This window comes from Aulonocara sp. 'chitande type north' Nkhata Bay, linkage group LG2, assembly GCF_057382095.1.
Source record: "Aulonocara sp. 'chitande type north' Nkhata Bay isolate Kocher_YH1m ecotype deep benthic linkage group LG2, A_spYH_male_GT1.1, whole genome shotgun sequence".
NCBI classification, from domain to species: domain Eukaryota; kingdom Metazoa; phylum Chordata; class Actinopteri; order Cichliformes; family Cichlidae; genus Aulonocara; species Aulonocara sp. 'chitande type north' Nkhata Bay.
The window spans coordinates 17,959,991-17,978,798 of record NC_141345.1 but is presented as its reverse complement, the minus strand read 5'-3'; the positions used below and the strand labels follow the sequence as shown (position 1 = coordinate 17,978,798).

Below are 18,808 nucleotides of genomic sequence, written 5' to 3'. Positions count from 1 at the left end.
TGCGGAGAAACCCACCCGAGGGGTTAATAAAGTTTGTTTTAATCTAATTCACGCATGCAGACATGGTCATGGCGATCTCTGAAGTTCAAACTGAGCATCAGAATGAGGAAGAAAAGTGACTTCTGAGACGTTGTTGCCAGATGGGCTGGTCCAACTATTTCAGAAACTGTTGATCTGGGATTTTCTCACACAGCCATCTGTAGGGTTTCCAGAGTATGGTCTGCTTTGAGCTAATAGGAAAAATGCAGTAACTTAGATTTCATTCAATTAAACCAAGTTGTGCAGGAGAGCATCTCTGAATGCACAGCATGTAAAGCAGCAGACGACCACATAATATTTTATTAAAGGAATTAAAGACACTGCACTGCAATGATATGTATCTAATATCCAATTTGTTTATGTGAATAAAGAGCCCTCTTCACACTACAGTTTATTATGCGTTCCACAGGGTTCCATGCTAGGACCAATTCTGTTTACATCATTGATGGCATTACCCTGGCCTTCAGTAACACAGTGAGGAATCTTGGTATTTTTTGACCATCCTGTCCTTCAATGTGCATATTAATCAAATATGCAGGGTTGTTTTGTTGCAATGTCTCTAAAATTAGAAATATTCTGTTTTAGAGTGATACAGAAAAACTGGTTTATGCATTTATTACTTGTAGGCTGGACTATTGTAATGAATTATTATTAGGATGTTCTAAAAACTCCCTGGAAAAGCCTTCAGTTGATCCAAAACGCTGCAGCGAGAGTACTGACAGGGACTAGAAAGAGAGAGCAGATTTCTCCCACACTAACTTCTTTTCATCAGCTCCCTGTACAATTTAGATTCTAATTTTGAGTCCTTCTCATCACATACAAGGTCTTGAATAATCAGGCCCCATCTTATCTTAAATATGTCATAGTACTGTGTCACCCAGTGGAGCACTTTAGACTGCAGGCTTACTTGTTGTTCCTAAAGTAGAATGGGAGGCAGAGCCTTCAGCTTTCAGGCCCCTCTTCTGTGAAACCAACTCCCAGTTTGGATTCAACAGAAAGATGCCCTCTCAATTTTTAAGATTAGGCTTAATACCTTTGTTTTTGATAAAACCTATATTTAGGGCTGGATCAGGTCACTCTCAATCCTCCCTTATGTTGGTGTAGGCCTAGGTTGCTGGGGCTTCCTGTGATGCACTGACTATTTCTTCTTCACCAACCTCTCTATGTATTTTTGCCCCACTCTCTTAATCATTAGCTAATATTAATGTCTGGCTCTGTTCCTCTCATCACCTCCAACCTTTTGAAAGAGATGGCCCCGCCCCTCCCTGAGCCTGGTTCTGCTGGAGATTTCTTCCTGTTAAAAGGGAGTTTTTCCTTCCCACTGTCGCCAAAGTGCTTGTTTAAAGGGGGTCTTATTTAAACGAATGTATATTTGATATCATGTTAAGACTTGATCTTTGCTCAGATCTTAACTATTTAAACTACTTCTCTTTAAATGTCTCTGTTGTGTGGCATCTTTCACATTTCCCACAGAACAGGTGCTCTAACTCTATGCAGCTCTGATCAGAGTTAGTTGTCTAAGGAGCTTGGAAAGAAAAGCATCTGGACTTCTTTAAGTTGCTTAAAGACGTTTCACCTCTCATCCGAGAAGCTTCTTCAGTTCTGTGATTTACACCCGTTTTCACACTCCCACAGGGCTTAAATCTGGGACTCTCCACCATTTGACCCTAGAACTGAAGAAGCTTCTCGGATGAGACGTGAAATATCTTCACATCTTTGGTTTATAAGCATCTTTGGTTTATGTCCGACAATATTTTAACGGACCGGCCTTTAAGGTGTTGCGGATAAATACAACAAAATAAAACCAGTACCGGTACCAAAAAAAAGAAGATGTATTCAAAACACACGGGAAAAGACCCAGGAAAACCGAGTTAACGCTAAAAACTGATAAAAACTCTGAAAACATCAGAGTTAGTCCTTTGTATTGCAATTTGTGTCTGTGATTATATTGGTAAGGAAACATGTGACAAGGAAATAAAGGCTCTGTATCCATACCAAAGGTTCATGCATATTTTATTCAAGAGTAAAAAAGTGGATCGTCCCATGGGGCATGCTTACAGTGTTAGTGACCGGGGGAGTCAAAACAGAAAGCTGAGAGAAAAGAGAGAGAGAGAGATTGAACAAGAGACAGAGAAAGTCAGAACCGTGGCACAGTTTCTATGGCACAGGGTCTCCCAAGGGGGGTTCACCTCTCCCAGAGAAGCACAAGATCAACCAAGGAGCAACGCAACATGAAGAGCAACCAGTAGAGAGAGAGAGAGAGAGAGAGAGAGAGAGCTTTATATTAAGAATAATGTCCATAATAAATAGAATCATAATAATCATAGACTCATAAATATCATCAAATAACAAGAGGAATCATCAAGAATTATGATCAGAGAGAGAGTACACTTTTTTCCTTTAAGTTGTGACGGCAACACGCCTCCCGTTAAAATGTGTCTGCTGCTTTTTTGCTTTGAACAGCGCAAATTTTAACCATGCAATCATGCTTTTGGCTGCCTGAATGCCTGTGCCTTTGTATATAGTAATGGTCATTCATCGATGCTAGTTTAATATTTGTTTATCGTTATTCATATTTATCATTTAAAAACAACTCCTGTACATCGACAAAGAAGAGAGGAGAGAATGTGGACTTGACACTTTGAATAGAAGTGAGTCGTCATTCTGTACAGCGTCGAAAGAAACCAGAAACACAGGTCGTGAAAAAAGAAGAAGGAAAAAAAGGTGGCAAAAATAACCCCCAATGAAATCGAACGCAAAATGAATACAAAAAAAAAAATTTAACATTATGTACAAAATAAATGTTTCATCATACCTCAGTTCATTTATATTAGCCAGAAAAACAAGAAGAAAAGAAAATCCTACTATAGTGAAACACAGAGCACAAATATAATCTTCACATTATTATCAAAGAACTTAACTCTGCATGCACTGATGCTTTAATATAAATGCTTTACAAAGACCCTTTCCCCCCCTTCGGACTTCTTCTTGTTGTCTTGGCTTCTGCCTTCACCAGAAGAGTGTGTTTCCTCAGTGGAATATCGTTTCCTGCTTATTAGGCCGGAGATTCCCGGCAGTCACTGCTGTCTTTTTAGCAGACAGCAACTCGGGAAGAAAGGAGGATGTAGAAAGAGAATGAATAGAGTGTTGAATTCACATTTCAACTCCCCTCCCCCACCTCTGCGTCTCCCTCACATACAGTACATTTGGCATCCCACGTTACCATAGACTGCATCTTGCAGACCCTGTGACCAAACGCATCAAGATGTGCAATAAAACCTCTCTTATTTATTCTATTTACACACAACAGGTGGGAGAAACACTTCAAATATGATCCCGGGTCACATTTGGAGCCACGAGGGGGTTTCTTTGTTTCTTTTTTGGGTGGATGGGCAGGCAGAGGGGTTTCCTGCCACTTGACTTCAAGTGGCGTATGCTTGCAGTGTGGTGCTACAAAAGCAAAATGGGACTCTCCTCCAAAGGAGGAAAGGATGGTGAGGCTCAGATTAGACCGCAGCTTGAGATTATCTTCGCACATCTCTCGCTGGCAGATAAGCCGCCACACTGCACATCAAAAACATATTCTCGCCGTTGCCTGATGCTCGGCTCTGCTCGTGTTCGCAAACGTAAACACTTTTTCATTTTTTTTCGAAATACAGCCATACAGAGACCAACACGTTAAAAGCATGTGCACGCACTTTGGAAAATCAGCATTGGTAATGGTTCCACTTCCTGTTTTGGGGATGCAAACAGGAAAAAGAAAAAGAATCATACATGACACTTAAATACCCCCCCCACCCCGATTGCCGTCTGCACCAACCCTTAAACTTGACCCCGTCCATCACAAACAGCACACTTTCACAGGCTTGTCACTGTCAGCCCGCTGGTGATCCCCCCACCCCCCTCCGTACAAGACAAACAGTAGCTGCTCGTGCTTTGCATGGGGAGTATTTTTGGAGACTCTTTTCCTGTGGTTGTGCAGGTACATGAGAGTTGTAGTTCTCTAAATGGGGCCAATCAGTTCAGAGAAGAGATTGACCCTTTGGTGGTAAAGTCCATGTATGCTCATGCCTTTAAATAGCAGCTGATGGCGACGGGAAAAGGGGCAGGATGTGTGTATGTAATTGCATTGGGTTTTATGTTGTCTGTACCTATTTAGTAAAGGAAATATTGTGTGTGTGTGTGTGTCTGTGTGTGTGATGCATTTTTCTTGTCTGTATATATGCCTATGTACACATAATATGAAATATGGGACCAGGTCAGTGTCGTAACTGTAGATGTGTGTGTCTGGGCACGTGGGCATGTACGTCCATCACTGTAGATTGCTGTTGCTGTCGGTCCCATTGGGCTCTCCCATGTTCATGCGGCCCATCGACAGGCCCACGCTGTTGACGGCATCGCGACGCGGTGGCATCCTCTCATTGATCCGATCCAGACCTTTGGCCTCCTCAAAACTGCTGATCCGATGCTGCGGAGAGAACCCTCGAATGGCTGCAGAGACACACACATACACACACCAAGGCAGAAGCACACATACATGCACAGTTAAAAGTTGACACAGAATTGCACAAATTCTTGTGTATCCAAACCCCCCGATAAGGAGCATGAGTGTGGCCTGGGAAGTAAATCTTTTCTCAGTTTCTCCAGTAACCACATTTATATCATGTTGATCTAAATCTCTTCAGCTGAAGGTCAGCTGGGGTTTGGATAAACAAAATCATATCGTATATATGTTATGCCACCCATGAACCGGTGTTTATCTGGACATTGACCTTAGATTAGCAGTGAGTAAAGTGGTTGGTAAGATGTTATGAGAAAAACAATATGAGCACAATCGGTCTTTCGTAAGACCTTAAGATGTCTTTTCCCCTCGGGACAAGTTTCTGACAGTTAGCTGTTCATTCAAACCATCATATACAGAAGGAGCTCACAGAATTTACAGGTAAGGACATGTAGTCACATTTTTCCATTTCCCTCATGTTCTTCCCTTTTGGCTTTGGGAGTACTCCTTGTTTGTGACTAAGGGGGCAGCTTTAACCTTGCATTGATATCTTAAAGAAGCACTCCACCAATTTTAGTCAGGTCATAGTGACCACCAGGATTTTCTTTACTCCGCTTTGGACTTGACAAATATTTCAGGAAGTGCTTCAACATTTTGGGAAGAATATTTATTTGCTGAGAGTTAGATAGAGCTGATTGCACCTCCATGCAAAAGGATTTTTATAGCGCTTTTCAATAAATCTTTACACAGAAGAAAAAGTGAAACCAGTTGGTTTCCAGAGAACAGCAAGATATTATCAGATGGCAATTTTATGGGAAGCAGTACAGGTGAGTCAGCAGTGTTTAGAGTCATTATGAAACAAAAGCATGCGCATCTGCTTTTTGTTTTTATTTCATCCGAGTTACAACTTCATACCAACTGACACTAATGCTTTAAAGGTGCAAATGAGGAAATGACTGAACGGACATTTATTATGTGTGTTCTCTGATAAATCTGTTAAATGGGTTTTATGTTTGAGTTAGTCACCATTACTATTATTAATATTATTATTATTTGTCAGATGTTTGCTCATGCTCGCGTAGCATTAGCTTTGCTTTGTATTTACTGCTAATCGTCAAATGTTAGCAAAGCACACAAACACATTAGCAGTACACCAGATCCAAATTATCACAGTCTGTTCTGTCGCACTGAAGAGTCAGTCATTCACGCATATCTGGACTTCAGTTAAACGTATTAATTCAGCAGCGTGTTCCTTCTGTCATTCGTAAACCTGTTAGCATGCTAGTGGAAGCATTTCACAGAGCTAGCATGGCTGTAGACTTGGCTTTATTTCAGTTGTCTTTAAACGGTGTGTCTTTAAATTAGACAAAACATCGACCAGCATTAAGGTTGATTCGTTGTAGTAGCTGTCACCCCAGACCAGGTAAACCTCTGTTCCAGCAGATGCTCCTGTACCAATAAGGAGGACTGTCTGGAGAGGCCAACGCCAACTCTTCAACAACGGCACAAGACAACTGTCACACATGCTGCTGCTCACAGATGCCACTGTACTACAAAGCACATGTCTAACACCCAACTACAAATCATATATAACATGACAGAAAACTACAGCACAGGCGATACCCATAATTCATTTGGGTAAACAAATTATGGTCTGTACTTCAGGTAAGCCAAAGACAGCACTAAAGGTACAAACACAAAATAGTATGGGTAACTGAAGCGTGCCGAGTACTGGGCCTGTGCACGCCGGGCATGATACACAAAAGACAATCCATGACCACAATCTGTTCATGAGCTCAAAAGAACCTGGCAGACCTGGCAGCCGCCTCTGAATGTAATGCATCCATATGCCAAATTAATCTTTTTTTCTTTGCAAAGGTTTTGAGCGTGAAACTGTATCTGTATAATTCCAAACCCAACTTTTTGCAGTTGGGTTTGCAGAAGTTTCAGCCACACTAGCTTGCCTTCTTGCCATCTCTTGGTGTAAGCAAAGACTTTTATTCTGAATCTAGGTCACGTGAATACGCTGCAGGAGGCTGAAAGCTAAGTAAAAAGACGACTTTTGTGGCAGATCAGTGTAAATGTTTCTTCAGCGAATTGCAAATGTTGCAAATTTTGATCTGGCCCGAGTTCTGCTGTAGGTTGTTGAGAAACAGATTGATTGCATGCTCATCTTCTACAGAACTACAGCATCTATGGAAACTATAGAAAAACACTAACACACTGCAGTCCGTGAGGAGGTCTGGGTGACCCTGCCCTCCATTGCAACATCCTCTCCCGCCCACATTCCCGCTCTTCTTGTAAATGTGTGTGTGTGGAGAAAATATTCTCTGCGTGTTTCATCTGAACAGAATGCAAATATATGGCTGTATGTGTTTCCTGTTTCCCAAGAGGATGAAAAAGAAAGGTTTATGCATGTTGTGTGCTTTAATGTGGTGGCTCCAGCATGCAGCAGCTTTGTTGAGAGCGGTGATGCAGTCAGAAGAGCTGAGTGCATCGTGTCTAAGGAAATATCTATGACCTTATGAGCATGGGCGGCTGAGAGCGCAGCCATGCTGCACACACGTCCGTACGCGCACACACACACACACACACACACATATAACACACGCGCCCACACAGTGAAATGAGTGGGATTTTACCTTCGGCGTCCTTAACTGTCTCGATAGCTTCAATGGCCTCAATGGTAGCTGAAGGATGGGCAAAAGAAGAGAAAGAAAGGAGGACAGGAAGAGAGAGGAGATGACAGAGTCCGAGAGAAAGATGGAATACAAAGAAAGGAGGAGGAGAAGGAAAACGAAGTGAAGGCTGAAACATGCTCTGTGCAGATATGCGTAAACATCTTTGCCGTATGGGTGAGCAGCGCTTGCTGAGGAGGCTCCGACAGGCTGAGCTAAATGTTGTCAAACAATCTCTGGTTGGAAAACAGTGTAGGCAGAACTTTGGGGTGATCCAAAAATCAAACAGGAAGTCATAAAACATAAAACGTGACCTCACGCTGGCCTGGGAGATCAGACGGGTATTATGCGATTTATGACGAGCACCATGAACTAAGGCAGAAGTGAAAGATTGCAGTTTTTGACGGCCAGCTTGGACCAATATCTGTTTAGCTGAACGTGAAATTTTCTTCATGCTATTCTGTTGGCCAAATTCACGTTAGAGCTCTGTGGAGATGTCATCATGATAAATATACACAAGTGAGAGACTCTGTATCATCAATATCATGTGTAACATCCATATAATTTCAATATTAGCATTAATTAAATATCCCAACTACCAGACACCCCCTTCTAAGGGGCATGTTTCAGGTTTTAAACAAGCAAAGCCCTCAGAGCAGCACTGAGACCACAGCAGGTTCAGAGGGCACCTGGTGTTAGCATTAGCTGCTGTTAGTTCACACACACACATGCATTTGCCCTGTATTTTGGTGTCATTCTCAGGTTCTCAGCCTCTCGCTCGTACACTCTCTCTGACACTCGCACACACAGGCAACCAGTGGGCTGTTAGTATCCTTCAGCGCTGACGAGGTGAGGTGGAGAGAGGGAGTGAGTCAGTGAGGCAGAAGGATGAGAGGAGAAAAACAGCTGGAGGAGGAGGAGAAGAGGAGAGAGGGCATGGAGGAACCGGAGGATGCTCCAAAGCAGATACTCAAACTGTCTGTGTGGCATTGTGTTTCTATATATGAGTTCGGGGTTAAGTTTGTGTGCATGTGACTGTGTGTGTGCTTATGTGTGTGTGAGTGAATGAAACGCTCACCGCTCTGCAGGGTCTGTTTGCCCCCAGAGAGAACGCCACTGGGCAGCATGCCAGTCGGGGTCAGTCCCTTCAGGGTCAAGACGTTCTCACTCTCCTCCCTGAGAAACAGAGACAGTGTGTGTGTGTGCGTGTGTGTGTGTGTGTGTGACAGATGTGTGTGGGTAAAAGAAGACAGCAGGTGATAAAGAGAAAGAATTACACACTTCCTCACACACTGCACACCTGCAAACATGCAAAAAAACACGATTGTGGTTTAAAAGACAGATTTTAGAAAAATCTCTTTTAAAAAGTGAGGATCTGATGACTGCCAGCTTCTGCAGAAGTTGCGGCAAACCGAGCATGTGCAGGCAAGCGCACACGCATGTTTAACTGCAAATTGACCCACCTTAGAACGGAGAACATTTTGGCCATCTTCCCGATGGCTCGGATCTTGTTTTTGATCACCTCTTTCCTCGCTGCCGCTGCACTGGCTGGAAGTGAGTGGAGCAGAAACGTTATTGAAAGTTGATACGTAGAAGAAAAGAAGAACGCTAGCTACCCTTAAAAAAATCAATGCTGGCGGCTTCGTACCGTCATAGATCTCGTCTCCATCGTTCATGAGTTCGTCGTCAGAGCAGATGCTCAGAACATTGACCAGCATCTCAGTCACTGCAGGGCAAACAGACACAGATACGCTTCTATAAAAGGACAACAAAACTGCCAACTGGTTCATGCAGTTTAGGTACTAGTCAAAATGTTAACGACAGGGTAATTATCGTGTCCTTCAATGAATAGCGGTAAATTATCGACCTATGTGACAGCAGACCTTCACACCGGCTCTCCGCGATCCCTTAATGGAACATGAGCCATCATCGGTGTGATTGTTACCCCTTAACACCCTTTGATACGACATGTTTCAGTGTCTACTGTGAAAAATAAAAATGTTTTCTGGGAAAAAATGTGAACAAATCTTTTTATGTAAGTAGGACGGAGCTGAACTATGTCCAGCTGTGAAGACGTTAGAGGGCTGTGAGTGGACAAAGATGAAGATATCAAGAATCACACTCTGTTACTGTACATCAGCGATCCATTTTATTAATCGCTTATCAAACTGGTATCCCTCAGGTCAGTTTGACCTGGAACCATTAACATATATCGTCTTCAGCTCAATTTCAAACTGCAGAGAAAACATATATGTTTATTGATTGCAACCAGAATTAACAACACAACTGTTTTTTGTCACAAGGTTGTAATTGATGCTAAAAATCCGCTATACTGAAGCTTATCTTGGTGAAAAAAATGAACTGAGACGTCCTGTTCACTGACATTAATATGTGTTCCAGCCGTCGTCGGCCTTGTTTTGAGGTGCCACTGTCCCAGGTTGTATGACATATCTAGCACCACTCGTGTCCCCTGGTTTCTTTCAGCAGCTCCTCCTCCCAGCTGCTCTGTATATATTTACACATTCCATAAAATAAAGCCCAGATTCTGATGCCACACTTTGCTGGTTTTGAAGCCATATTCTGCCTGAAAGGCCAGCAGCCTCTAAACCTCACAAGCCATCCGCCCACAGTTACACTGGACAGATAGAGGAAGCCAGTCCACCCACTGCGGGTTGTCCCTGCCTTCAAACAGGTCAAACGAGTCAAATCTGGTGATCTTTGAGAATACATGAATTCTCTTCAGAGACTTTAAGTTTCTCCTTCTGTCTCAGAATCTCACAGACATCCAGTCAACTCCCCTATTGACCAGTAGACACCAGCAAGGACCAGGATCCCAAACTACGCATGCATACCGTGCAAACTCTGTTAGTAGCTGAGCAGAGGAGCTCTCTCACTGGAGAAGTTCAACTGAAGGTTTACTTTCACTTTCAAAATTAAATGGTTTCTAAATTATCTTCACGTGGAAGAGGAAGATTTTGCACTTCCTCTTCAACATGCTCTTCCATGGTATTTGTAATGTAATGTGTGTGTGTGTGTGTGTGTGTGTGTGTGTGGGGGGGGGGGGGGGGTGTACCTTTTTCTCCAACAAAGGGCAGCGACCATGTAAAGACGTCCATGAAGTTGGGCAACCAGTAGGGGTGAGGGGAGCAGTTGAACTGACGGATGTTCATCACATTGTTCTCATACTTTAGCACCGCAGCTAGACACACACACACACACACACACACACACACACACACACACACACACACACACACACACACACACAGAAGCAGATATTAACCTATTGAAAGCTTGCTCCTCTAGGAGGTAACAATGTTTCCATCCATCCGTACATGTAAAGATTTTCCTGAGAAGTCTTACAACGCAAACAGTTTGCTCTACAATAATTGGATAACACACGTCAGTCAGACCTTTGTTGTTGTAGACATCCAGGTAGTTTGGAGCGGAGAAGATGGTGATGAGCGAGGGGAAACCTGTAGTCTGACTCTTCCTGTACATACGGTACCTGAGGAAAGAGAGACAAACAAGCCGCCCACGTTATAGCCACTCAAATAGGACACCGCGCTGTGGATGAAAGAAACAAAGATTTGCTTTGCAGGTCTTCTAAAGCAGCCAGGGGATGGTTAGAGGTGAGACAGCCACACTCTTTTAAACTAACAGAACAGAAATAGACCAGATTGCCTTGCATAGCAGAGGAAAATGACAAGTAAAAAAACAGAAAAAGCTACTGGGCATCGGAAGCCTGCATAGATATGCAAATTATCAAAACAAAACTTTACTGTTCTGGGTTGTGGTGGCTGAGTGGGTCTAACAATTTCACCCAGGAGAGCGTGGTTCACGTTCTGTGTGAATTTAATGATAATATTTGTATGTTATGTTTTGATTCCCCCCCTTTGTTTAGGATTTGTGTGGTTTAGGGGAAAAAATCCTTTTTCATTGTCAGGCCGCTATAAACAACACACATTTTCATCAGGTAATATTGACAGGAAAGTGTGCTGCTGTAAATCCACCGAGCTACAGCTTTAGATTCTCACTGCTTATTAAACTTCAGTGAAGAGAAACCAATTTTTCCCAGACAAACTCACCATTTAGGGTAGTTCCTGTAGCAGCTAGCTTAGATTTTTTTTTTGAGTGAGCTGGCCGTTATTCTCTTTGTGCTGTCACTATTGTTGGAGAATATAATGCAGCAACGGCACATTCACAAATCAAGGGCTTCAGGAATTCAATCAAAGAATTCATAGAGACAGCAGTGAATACAATGTCTTTTGTAAGTTCTCAGGTGAAAGCTGCTTCATTTTGTATCCACACTGCAGCTGCTTACTTCATCGAACAGTCTCTTTTTTGTTTTTTTGACCATGAATGCATGTTTTATCTCCACATTAGCTACTCTGCACAGGTGCAGAAGCCTGGCGACTGAAATAGCTTGTTTTTTGGCCATCCTATAACAAGTGCATTAAGACCTCTGGATGATTACCCAGACTACTTGTCTGCATGACAGACCAAATACTGTTAATGGGTTCACCAAACAGCACACACACAGAACACAGCGCTGCCTTAATTGCTGCATTACATCTAGAGGATTTTCAGTGAGATAATAGATGCCAGGAATGCATTTTTGGGTCACAATTTTTTTCCCTTCACTATTTTATTCAGACTTTTAGTACAAAGTGTACGCAGCCTCTTTGACTTCCTGTGCTGAGTTAGTTAGGGTTGAATCTTGCACCGGCTGTTGGTGCACTCTCAGTCAGACCAACTCTTAACAATGCTAATCACACAGTTTCAGGGTGAAAATTGCGCCGCCTCTTTTCCTGCAATGTGCCAATTCCCCGACAATGAAAAATAACAGCTCAGAACATGAAATGTCAGGGTAAGCCATTAAATGAAATGATGTGCCCATTTAAGCTGAGAGAAAGGAATGAGCCGCAGCAGCCGGTCAGCTCACCCGGCATCCTGTGCTTCGTGCGCTCTGATGATTGACAGCAAGTTGTTGGTCTGTAAGAACTCGCACACTGCTGGATAACTGGAGACAGAGAGAGAGGGACAACAAGTGAGAGTAAGTGAGGGCAAAGGAAGAAACATGAAGGGGAAGAATTATTCAAAGAGATGCAGTAAAACACACTTTACATAACAAACAAGTCATATGTCAAGGCTGCTGTAAACCACAAAACAGATATTTAAAGTCTGGCAGTGGGTGATGAGTAGGCTTTTGTTTTCTAAGGTAGTGTCTGACTGAGACCAGCAGGGGGCATCAGTGAGGAGTGACAGGCCTGAGCCAGGCTTATGGCTGCCTCAGTGCTGAGGTGTGCTGACTGTACACTAGTTGGCTGATTGATGCTGTGTCTCCTAAACATAGAAAATCGGTGTGTTTGCCACAGAGAACATGTCACAACACCCATTTCTAAACACCGTCTCCCCCTTGTCTGTACATGCCCCCCATTCTTACTTTCTCATCTTTTTCCCCCTGCCACCCTCCTCCTATGTTACTCTCCCTCGTTCTCTCACTGTATCTTAATATCACTCCATATCTGGCAGGAGTAGCCAGTCGTCATAGCAACAGAACCGTGCAGTCTCCCTGGGGATTGTGGGATATCGTTTCATGCTGAAACGGAACTGTGTGTGCTGCGTGTTTGGTGTGCGTATGTGTGTGTAAAGTAGCCAAGATTTTCTACAAATCCCAGCGACCCTTAGTGGATCTCGGATGTGGTGTAAACGCGCACACGAGGCGTCTCTCCCGTTCTCTCTGCTCGGGAACAACATCCCAAACCTGCAGCTTGAAGTCGACCTGAAACTTATTAGATTTCTAATTTGTAGGTGAGCATCGCACGTTGCTCATGCACGGTAGCGACAGGGCGCTCAGATCATTTAGAAAGAGACATCGACCTATCCAAGAGAAAACCCGGAGTCAGGGACATGAGTGAGAACTTCTTTCTCTTTCAGGTGGTGATTTTAAAGAGTACTGTCTCTGCTGTGAACCATCATCCCAGAATATTACATCCACACTGGCTTGTTGGAGTACCAGGTCAGCTCTTAGCTCTGCCTTTGAGCTTCATAAGCACAGGGATCTGCTGCTGCAAGGCTGCCATACTATATTCATTCCCATTCAAAAATAAAATGTCAGGGCTCTTACGTAATGTTTTTTTTGCCGTCACAACACCTTGAGGAGTAATTCTACCCTCCTGTACCTGTAGAAATAGGAGCACCCTCTGACCGTGTTGTGGCCAAAGTACTCCTGGGTCTTTTCATTGCCAAAGTCTTCCAGGGGGTCGGCCCACAACAGGTCGCACATGGGCCCAAACGCCGGAGGCTCCTTGAACCGGTCCAACTAGGACAAAAAAAACACGCACACACACAGAAGTATAGAAATGTGAGCTTACAGAAACAGAGATTTTCTACATGAAAGACATTTTCAGTCATGTAAACAACCCTCCAACACATATAGGATAAATCAGGGGAGAAAGAAAAGCAAACACATAGCATACACACACAAACACATACTGTCAGAGCAGAGCATCTCCATGGCAACCCCCACCACACAGGAGGGAGAAGATGTCACACCAGCAGATTCACCATGGAAACACTGCCATTAGATGAGGAAGTATGTGTTCTCGCGTCTCTGTGTTCATGTGTGCGGCTTTGTGCTCTGGAGCTCAGTGAACTGTATACACACAGGGGTTATTTTATGGTTTCTAATGAACACACTCGGAGCAGGCTAAAAAGCTGAAATAAAAGTTGGTTTATGACTGCTGAATGAATGTGCCTGAGTGCTGCACATAGGTCGATCTCATGTTGCATGCATGATTAATTTTCCTTGCTCTTGTATTCCTTATCCTGCACAGGCAAAGAGCAGGAACTGGAGAAACGGTGAAACTGAGAATGAATAACAAACTGTGGACAGTTACGAAGGCTGATCTTTCTTCTTTTTGTGCATTTGCAGGCTGATTACTCTCTATAACAGAACTTACATATATACCAGGATGCTGAATATAAAGTGAAACCATGTCTTTGGGAATGCAGATGCAAGGGTTAAATGCATTGTCTACAAAATAAATGTGTTTCTATGGCTTTCTAGGCCAAATCTCCTTACTATCATTATTTATACTTCCTAGTTACAACAAATATAACGCATCACTGTTTTGTGTAAGTAGGAAAAGAAAAGAACAAATAATGTATTCATTAAACACCTGACTTAGCTACACCCTGTCACCTGAATTGAAGGCAAAGCTGTAGCTACTGCTAAGCTAGGTTTACAAGGTCTAGATTCTTCTCTCCACTGTGATTTGATTCAACAACTAATTCATTTAGTTATGCAGAATAACAAAGGGTATGACCAAAACGGATATTTTTTCTATTTTTCATTGTTTTGTTTGCTCTGTGTAGGCCTTTAGTAAACAATACATGAAGTTAGCTTTGGCTTCTTTAAGCTTTTCTATATGACAACTTCTACACTGTCAAACCAGACTTTCTCAATCTGATTGGTAGGTTTCAGCTCTGTAATTTAGTTATTACAAATGTTTTTTAAAAGGCTGTTTTATCACTTTATATACATTTTATGCATTACTACATAATGATTAAACAGGAAAAGGTTTAAAATGAATTCAGATTCAGTTCTTCATTACATTTCAGCAATTTTTTTTTTTAGTACTTCTCAAAGACAGTTAACCATTATTTTTTAAGAGCTGATTGATGCCTTATTTACACAATGGTCAGCATTGCTTATCAAATACTTAGAAATAAATACAAATAGAAAATTCTGTAAAATAAGGTGAAAAATATTACTGTATACAGACAAAACATTCACCCCATAGCTACAAAAAATGTCATTAAACACCACTTTTTGTCAAAAAAGTTATCATTGTTTTGTTATCACAGCAGTGATAACTCAAAACTGCTCGTGTGTCTTTGATTTTACCTTCTTGATGTCGTCCAGCGTGTGAATCTCTGGTGAAAGCCCCCCATGCACACATAGGAACTGCTGGTTCATCAGGGCTGCCAGAGGCAGGCAATCAAACGCCTCCATGCAGGAGTCATACACCTGCTCTGAGTACTTGATCTTACCTGCAGGTTGGGGGAGTAGACAGACATTTCAAGACTTGAAACAAAGGAAGCGCCTGAGTGTGTTTTGACATGCTTTGAATAGCCACCATTGCTACAAATGCACAGTCGGTCCCTGTCACTGGGAGACTGATGCACGCAGAACAAACAAGCCTTTACATGGACAGAAGTTAGTAATCTGAAGGCTTCAGACAGAATCAGTCTAAAAACACGATTGCTAACACGCTGTGGTAATGGTACATATATATAAAATCATACATTACTTTGTGCAGTAAATAGCTTTAATTGTGTTTGTGTGTAACAGACCAAGAATGACACTGCAGTGTGCGTGCCTTAAAGAAAGAACAATAAATTAATAACCAAAAAAAGCAGTAATGGTAGTGAATGTCTATTCTGACCAATTCTGATTATTTTCAAGAATAATTATTTAACCATGACGTCTTCACCACGTCTTCACCACCTAATGTTAACCTTCAAAAAAGTGTGTACAAACCAATGGGTGACATAAAAGTGGCTTTAACCATCTTTTATCTTTGTCTCCCGCTCACAAATCTCCTTCAACTTTCATTTGTTATTCATCAATGTTAATAAAGCAATACCCAGCTCGCCACTTTGCCTTAGGCCCCTCAAACATGACGAAGTCATAAAGACGTTTTGCTTAGTCAACCACGATTAGAACATTTGAGCAGAGACAGTGAACACACACTCACTGCCTCTGCTCAGTGTTTTCTTTTTAAGTCTGTCGGTGCACACGGTTAATAACTGATGAATCAAGATGACTGAAATACCTTAGGTGTTGTATTAATTAATGCATTGTTCATGCATTAAGGCATGCATGAGATACTGTTAATTCATGCACTTTCCTGATGAGTCATGGTTTTTTTTTCACATATTAGTGACGCTTTTTCGTGCATGAAATCACGAATGAATTCACGATAATACCCTTCCCGTAAAGTGTTACCACGTCATTTGGTTCACTTGGGTGCAAGGGCACTAACGTGTGGGATTTTCACACAACGCGTTAATAATTTATGGGGCCAGCTCTTCTCCAGCACTCCCATATGACCTGTTTTTCTCCTCTCTGATGATGTTGGATTTTGTTTTAGAAATGCCACTTCAGAGATACCAGACAAAAAAAATAAAATAAAACACAAATCTCACTATTACAGCATTTTAAATAATGACCCAAATATAAACACAAAGCAGCATAGACATGTCACTTTTTTTCTTCTTTTTTGTATGTGTGTCTGTGTGTATTAAAAACTCCTTTGAATTGGCAGCAATATCAATAACAACATCCAAGACACGGCATCTTTTAAAGTACATTTCACACATGGGCGTAACAATGCATCTGACATAAAATCAAAACCGCGGGATTAAAAATAGCTGAAAGGAGATTGGAAAAGAAGAAGAAGAAGAAGAAGAAGAGGATGGTTTTTAGACAGCAGAGGAGGAGGGAGGCGAGAAAAGAAGAACGCTAAAGAGAGAAGGAGAAAGACTGATGGGAGGAGACAGGAGAAGGAGGAGAGGTTATAAGAAGGAACGAGAGGAGATGACTGGGGAAGAGAGAAGGTAGAGTGTAAGGACATGAAACGACACGTACACAAATCAAAGCCAGTCTTGTGGAGTACAAGTACAGTAGCCAGCCTCTGTGTGTGTGTGTGTGTGTGTGTGTGTGTGTGTGTGTGTGACAGTGAGGAGTATGTTTGTCAACCTCTCCATCTGCCTTGTGTAGAGCAAGGGCTCATTATTGCCAGTCCACCAGCTCCTTCCACACTCTCAAACATTTATGAAGACACTTGCACACGCATGCAGTCACAGTACATGCTCTCGTGCTGCACACACACACACACACACACACATAGCAGATGGTAATTGAGGGCGACCACTATTCGCCATGAGCACCAAGGGAAATTAGCTTCCTCGTCCCTTGGCCAATCAGACACAGAGGAGTAAGTCCCTGAGCCAATCATTAAGGGCCAAATTAATTTGCTGCTAATCACCGACTCTCGGACAGGAGGCTGAAGCTCGCTGACGGAGGAGTCAGAGAGACAGAGGGAGACACTGGGGGAGAGAGCAAAAGGATGGAGGGAGAGAAAGAGAGGGCGGACACAACATGCCAGTGGCAGAAAAGTAAGGATGGTGAGGGGGAGGATGAGAAGAGATCCAGCAGAAAATATTTAACTCCATAGGTGAATAAAGCGGATCCAATCAGAGCTTCGCCACCTAAAGCACAGCACAGCTCAACACGATTTGCACGCGTGTTACATGGTGTCATTCTCTCAGCAGTCGTGTATAACGTGTAAGGGCTAATCAGCTTTTCACCTACAATAGCAATCCTGAAAGCTACATTTAGGGTTGCAAACTTAAGACAACCTGAACGTGCAAAACTGCAGATACACATGTTAAAAACATTTACAGCCTGCTGCAAAAAAACTGCTCCCTAAAGCTAATTATGTAGGAAGACAGCCATTAACTACCTGCTATAGGTGTTCAGCTAAATTGTGTAATTGAAAAGGTGTTGGTTTTCTTTATATAAGCTAGTTTGACAGAAAAAAAAGTCGTGGCATGTTTTGTGTTATTTTTATTAGTATTCTTTCCATCAACTCTGAGATGAGTTCAGAAAGTGGTATTGTTGTATTATATTAATATGTTACATAATTAGCAGGTATATATCTCTGTGCTATCTTTAGCTGCACCCTGCTAACTAAGCTAGCTAGCTACCTTTAGCTAATAACGCCTGGCTTTGAAAATAAAACAAAACATGATACCTGCTATAGGAAATACTGACTAATTACTGATTTTTCCTCTTTTTTAAAAACCATGTTTAGGTGTTATTCAAGCACAAATAAACTCTTAGCTGTAAACTGAGCAGTGTAAGTTGTAAATGTATGATCCTGAACCAGTTAGCATGCTAATTTTTTCGCCAAGTTTGTAACCAAACTGAAAATATGTTCTCCAGTCAGCTGAGATTTACAAGATCTGTTCAAACCACTAATAATCAAAACTAAATAAGCACTGCTTAACATCGGAGGGTGAAAGGAGCGGAAGAACCAATCCCAAAATAAAAGAAAAATGGGCCGTGTAACGAAAAGCCAACTCACATTCTTGTTTGAAGGTGAAATATTCTGTCAGATGTCTACATTCATGGTTCCCCCGGAGAAGAAAGAGCGTCTTTGGGTAGAGGATTTTCAGTGACCACAGGTACAACACACACTAAATATTCACCAAAAGAAGAGAAAACATGAGAAATTGAGTTCAGCAGGTACACAACTGCAACAGCATTTCGATTTTCAAAGAGTGCAGATGTCAAATTAATTTTACATCGCAGGCCATAAACAGCCCACTTTGATATGAAGTGGGCCAGACCAGGCAAACTCCCCTTTTTAATCAATGTACAGAAGTTTAAGTACACATTTAATCTCAGAATAATCTCATGATATAAGAAGAAGTACAATTCCAATAGTTTTTCTAAATGCTGCTATAGTAAATGAAAGAAATCTGTCTGTATGACTCTTCCAACACGTTCTCACTC

The 18,808-nt window shown here is 42.1% G+C and overlaps 1 protein-coding gene across 4 annotated transcripts in view; it reads right to left on the bottom strand.

The window, feature by feature from the left end:
* Positions 1-2,035: 2,035 nt before the first annotated feature.
* The window catches only part of LOC147337592 (protein phosphatase 3 catalytic subunit alpha-like), a 49,447-nt gene continuing 32,674 nt past the window's right edge, over positions 2,036-18,808 (bottom strand). For 3 of the 4 annotated variants that reach the window (XM_086306735.1, XM_086306745.1, XM_086306718.1), the window contains exons 4-14: positions 18,378-18,489; positions 15,131-15,276; positions 13,404-13,543; positions 12,164-12,241; positions 10,632-10,726; positions 10,292-10,417; positions 8,867-8,944; positions 8,682-8,766; positions 8,297-8,394; positions 7,183-7,230; positions 2,036-4,530 (exon numbers count right to left, since the gene is read on the bottom strand). In XM_086306735.1, coding sequence (XP_086162861.1) covers positions 4,352-4,530; positions 7,183-7,230; positions 8,297-8,394; positions 8,682-8,766; positions 8,867-8,944; positions 10,292-10,417; positions 10,632-10,726; positions 12,164-12,241; positions 13,404-13,543; positions 15,131-15,276; positions 18,378-18,489 — 1,185 coding nt within the window. In that variant the 3' untranslated portion in view covers positions 2,036-4,351. The remainder of the gene's footprint in view (positions 4,531-7,182; positions 7,231-8,296; positions 8,395-8,681; positions 8,767-8,866; positions 8,945-10,291; positions 10,418-10,631; positions 10,727-12,163; positions 12,242-13,403; positions 13,544-15,130; positions 15,277-18,377; positions 18,490-18,808) is intronic. The other variant, XM_086306726.1, reaches the window with a different exon arrangement.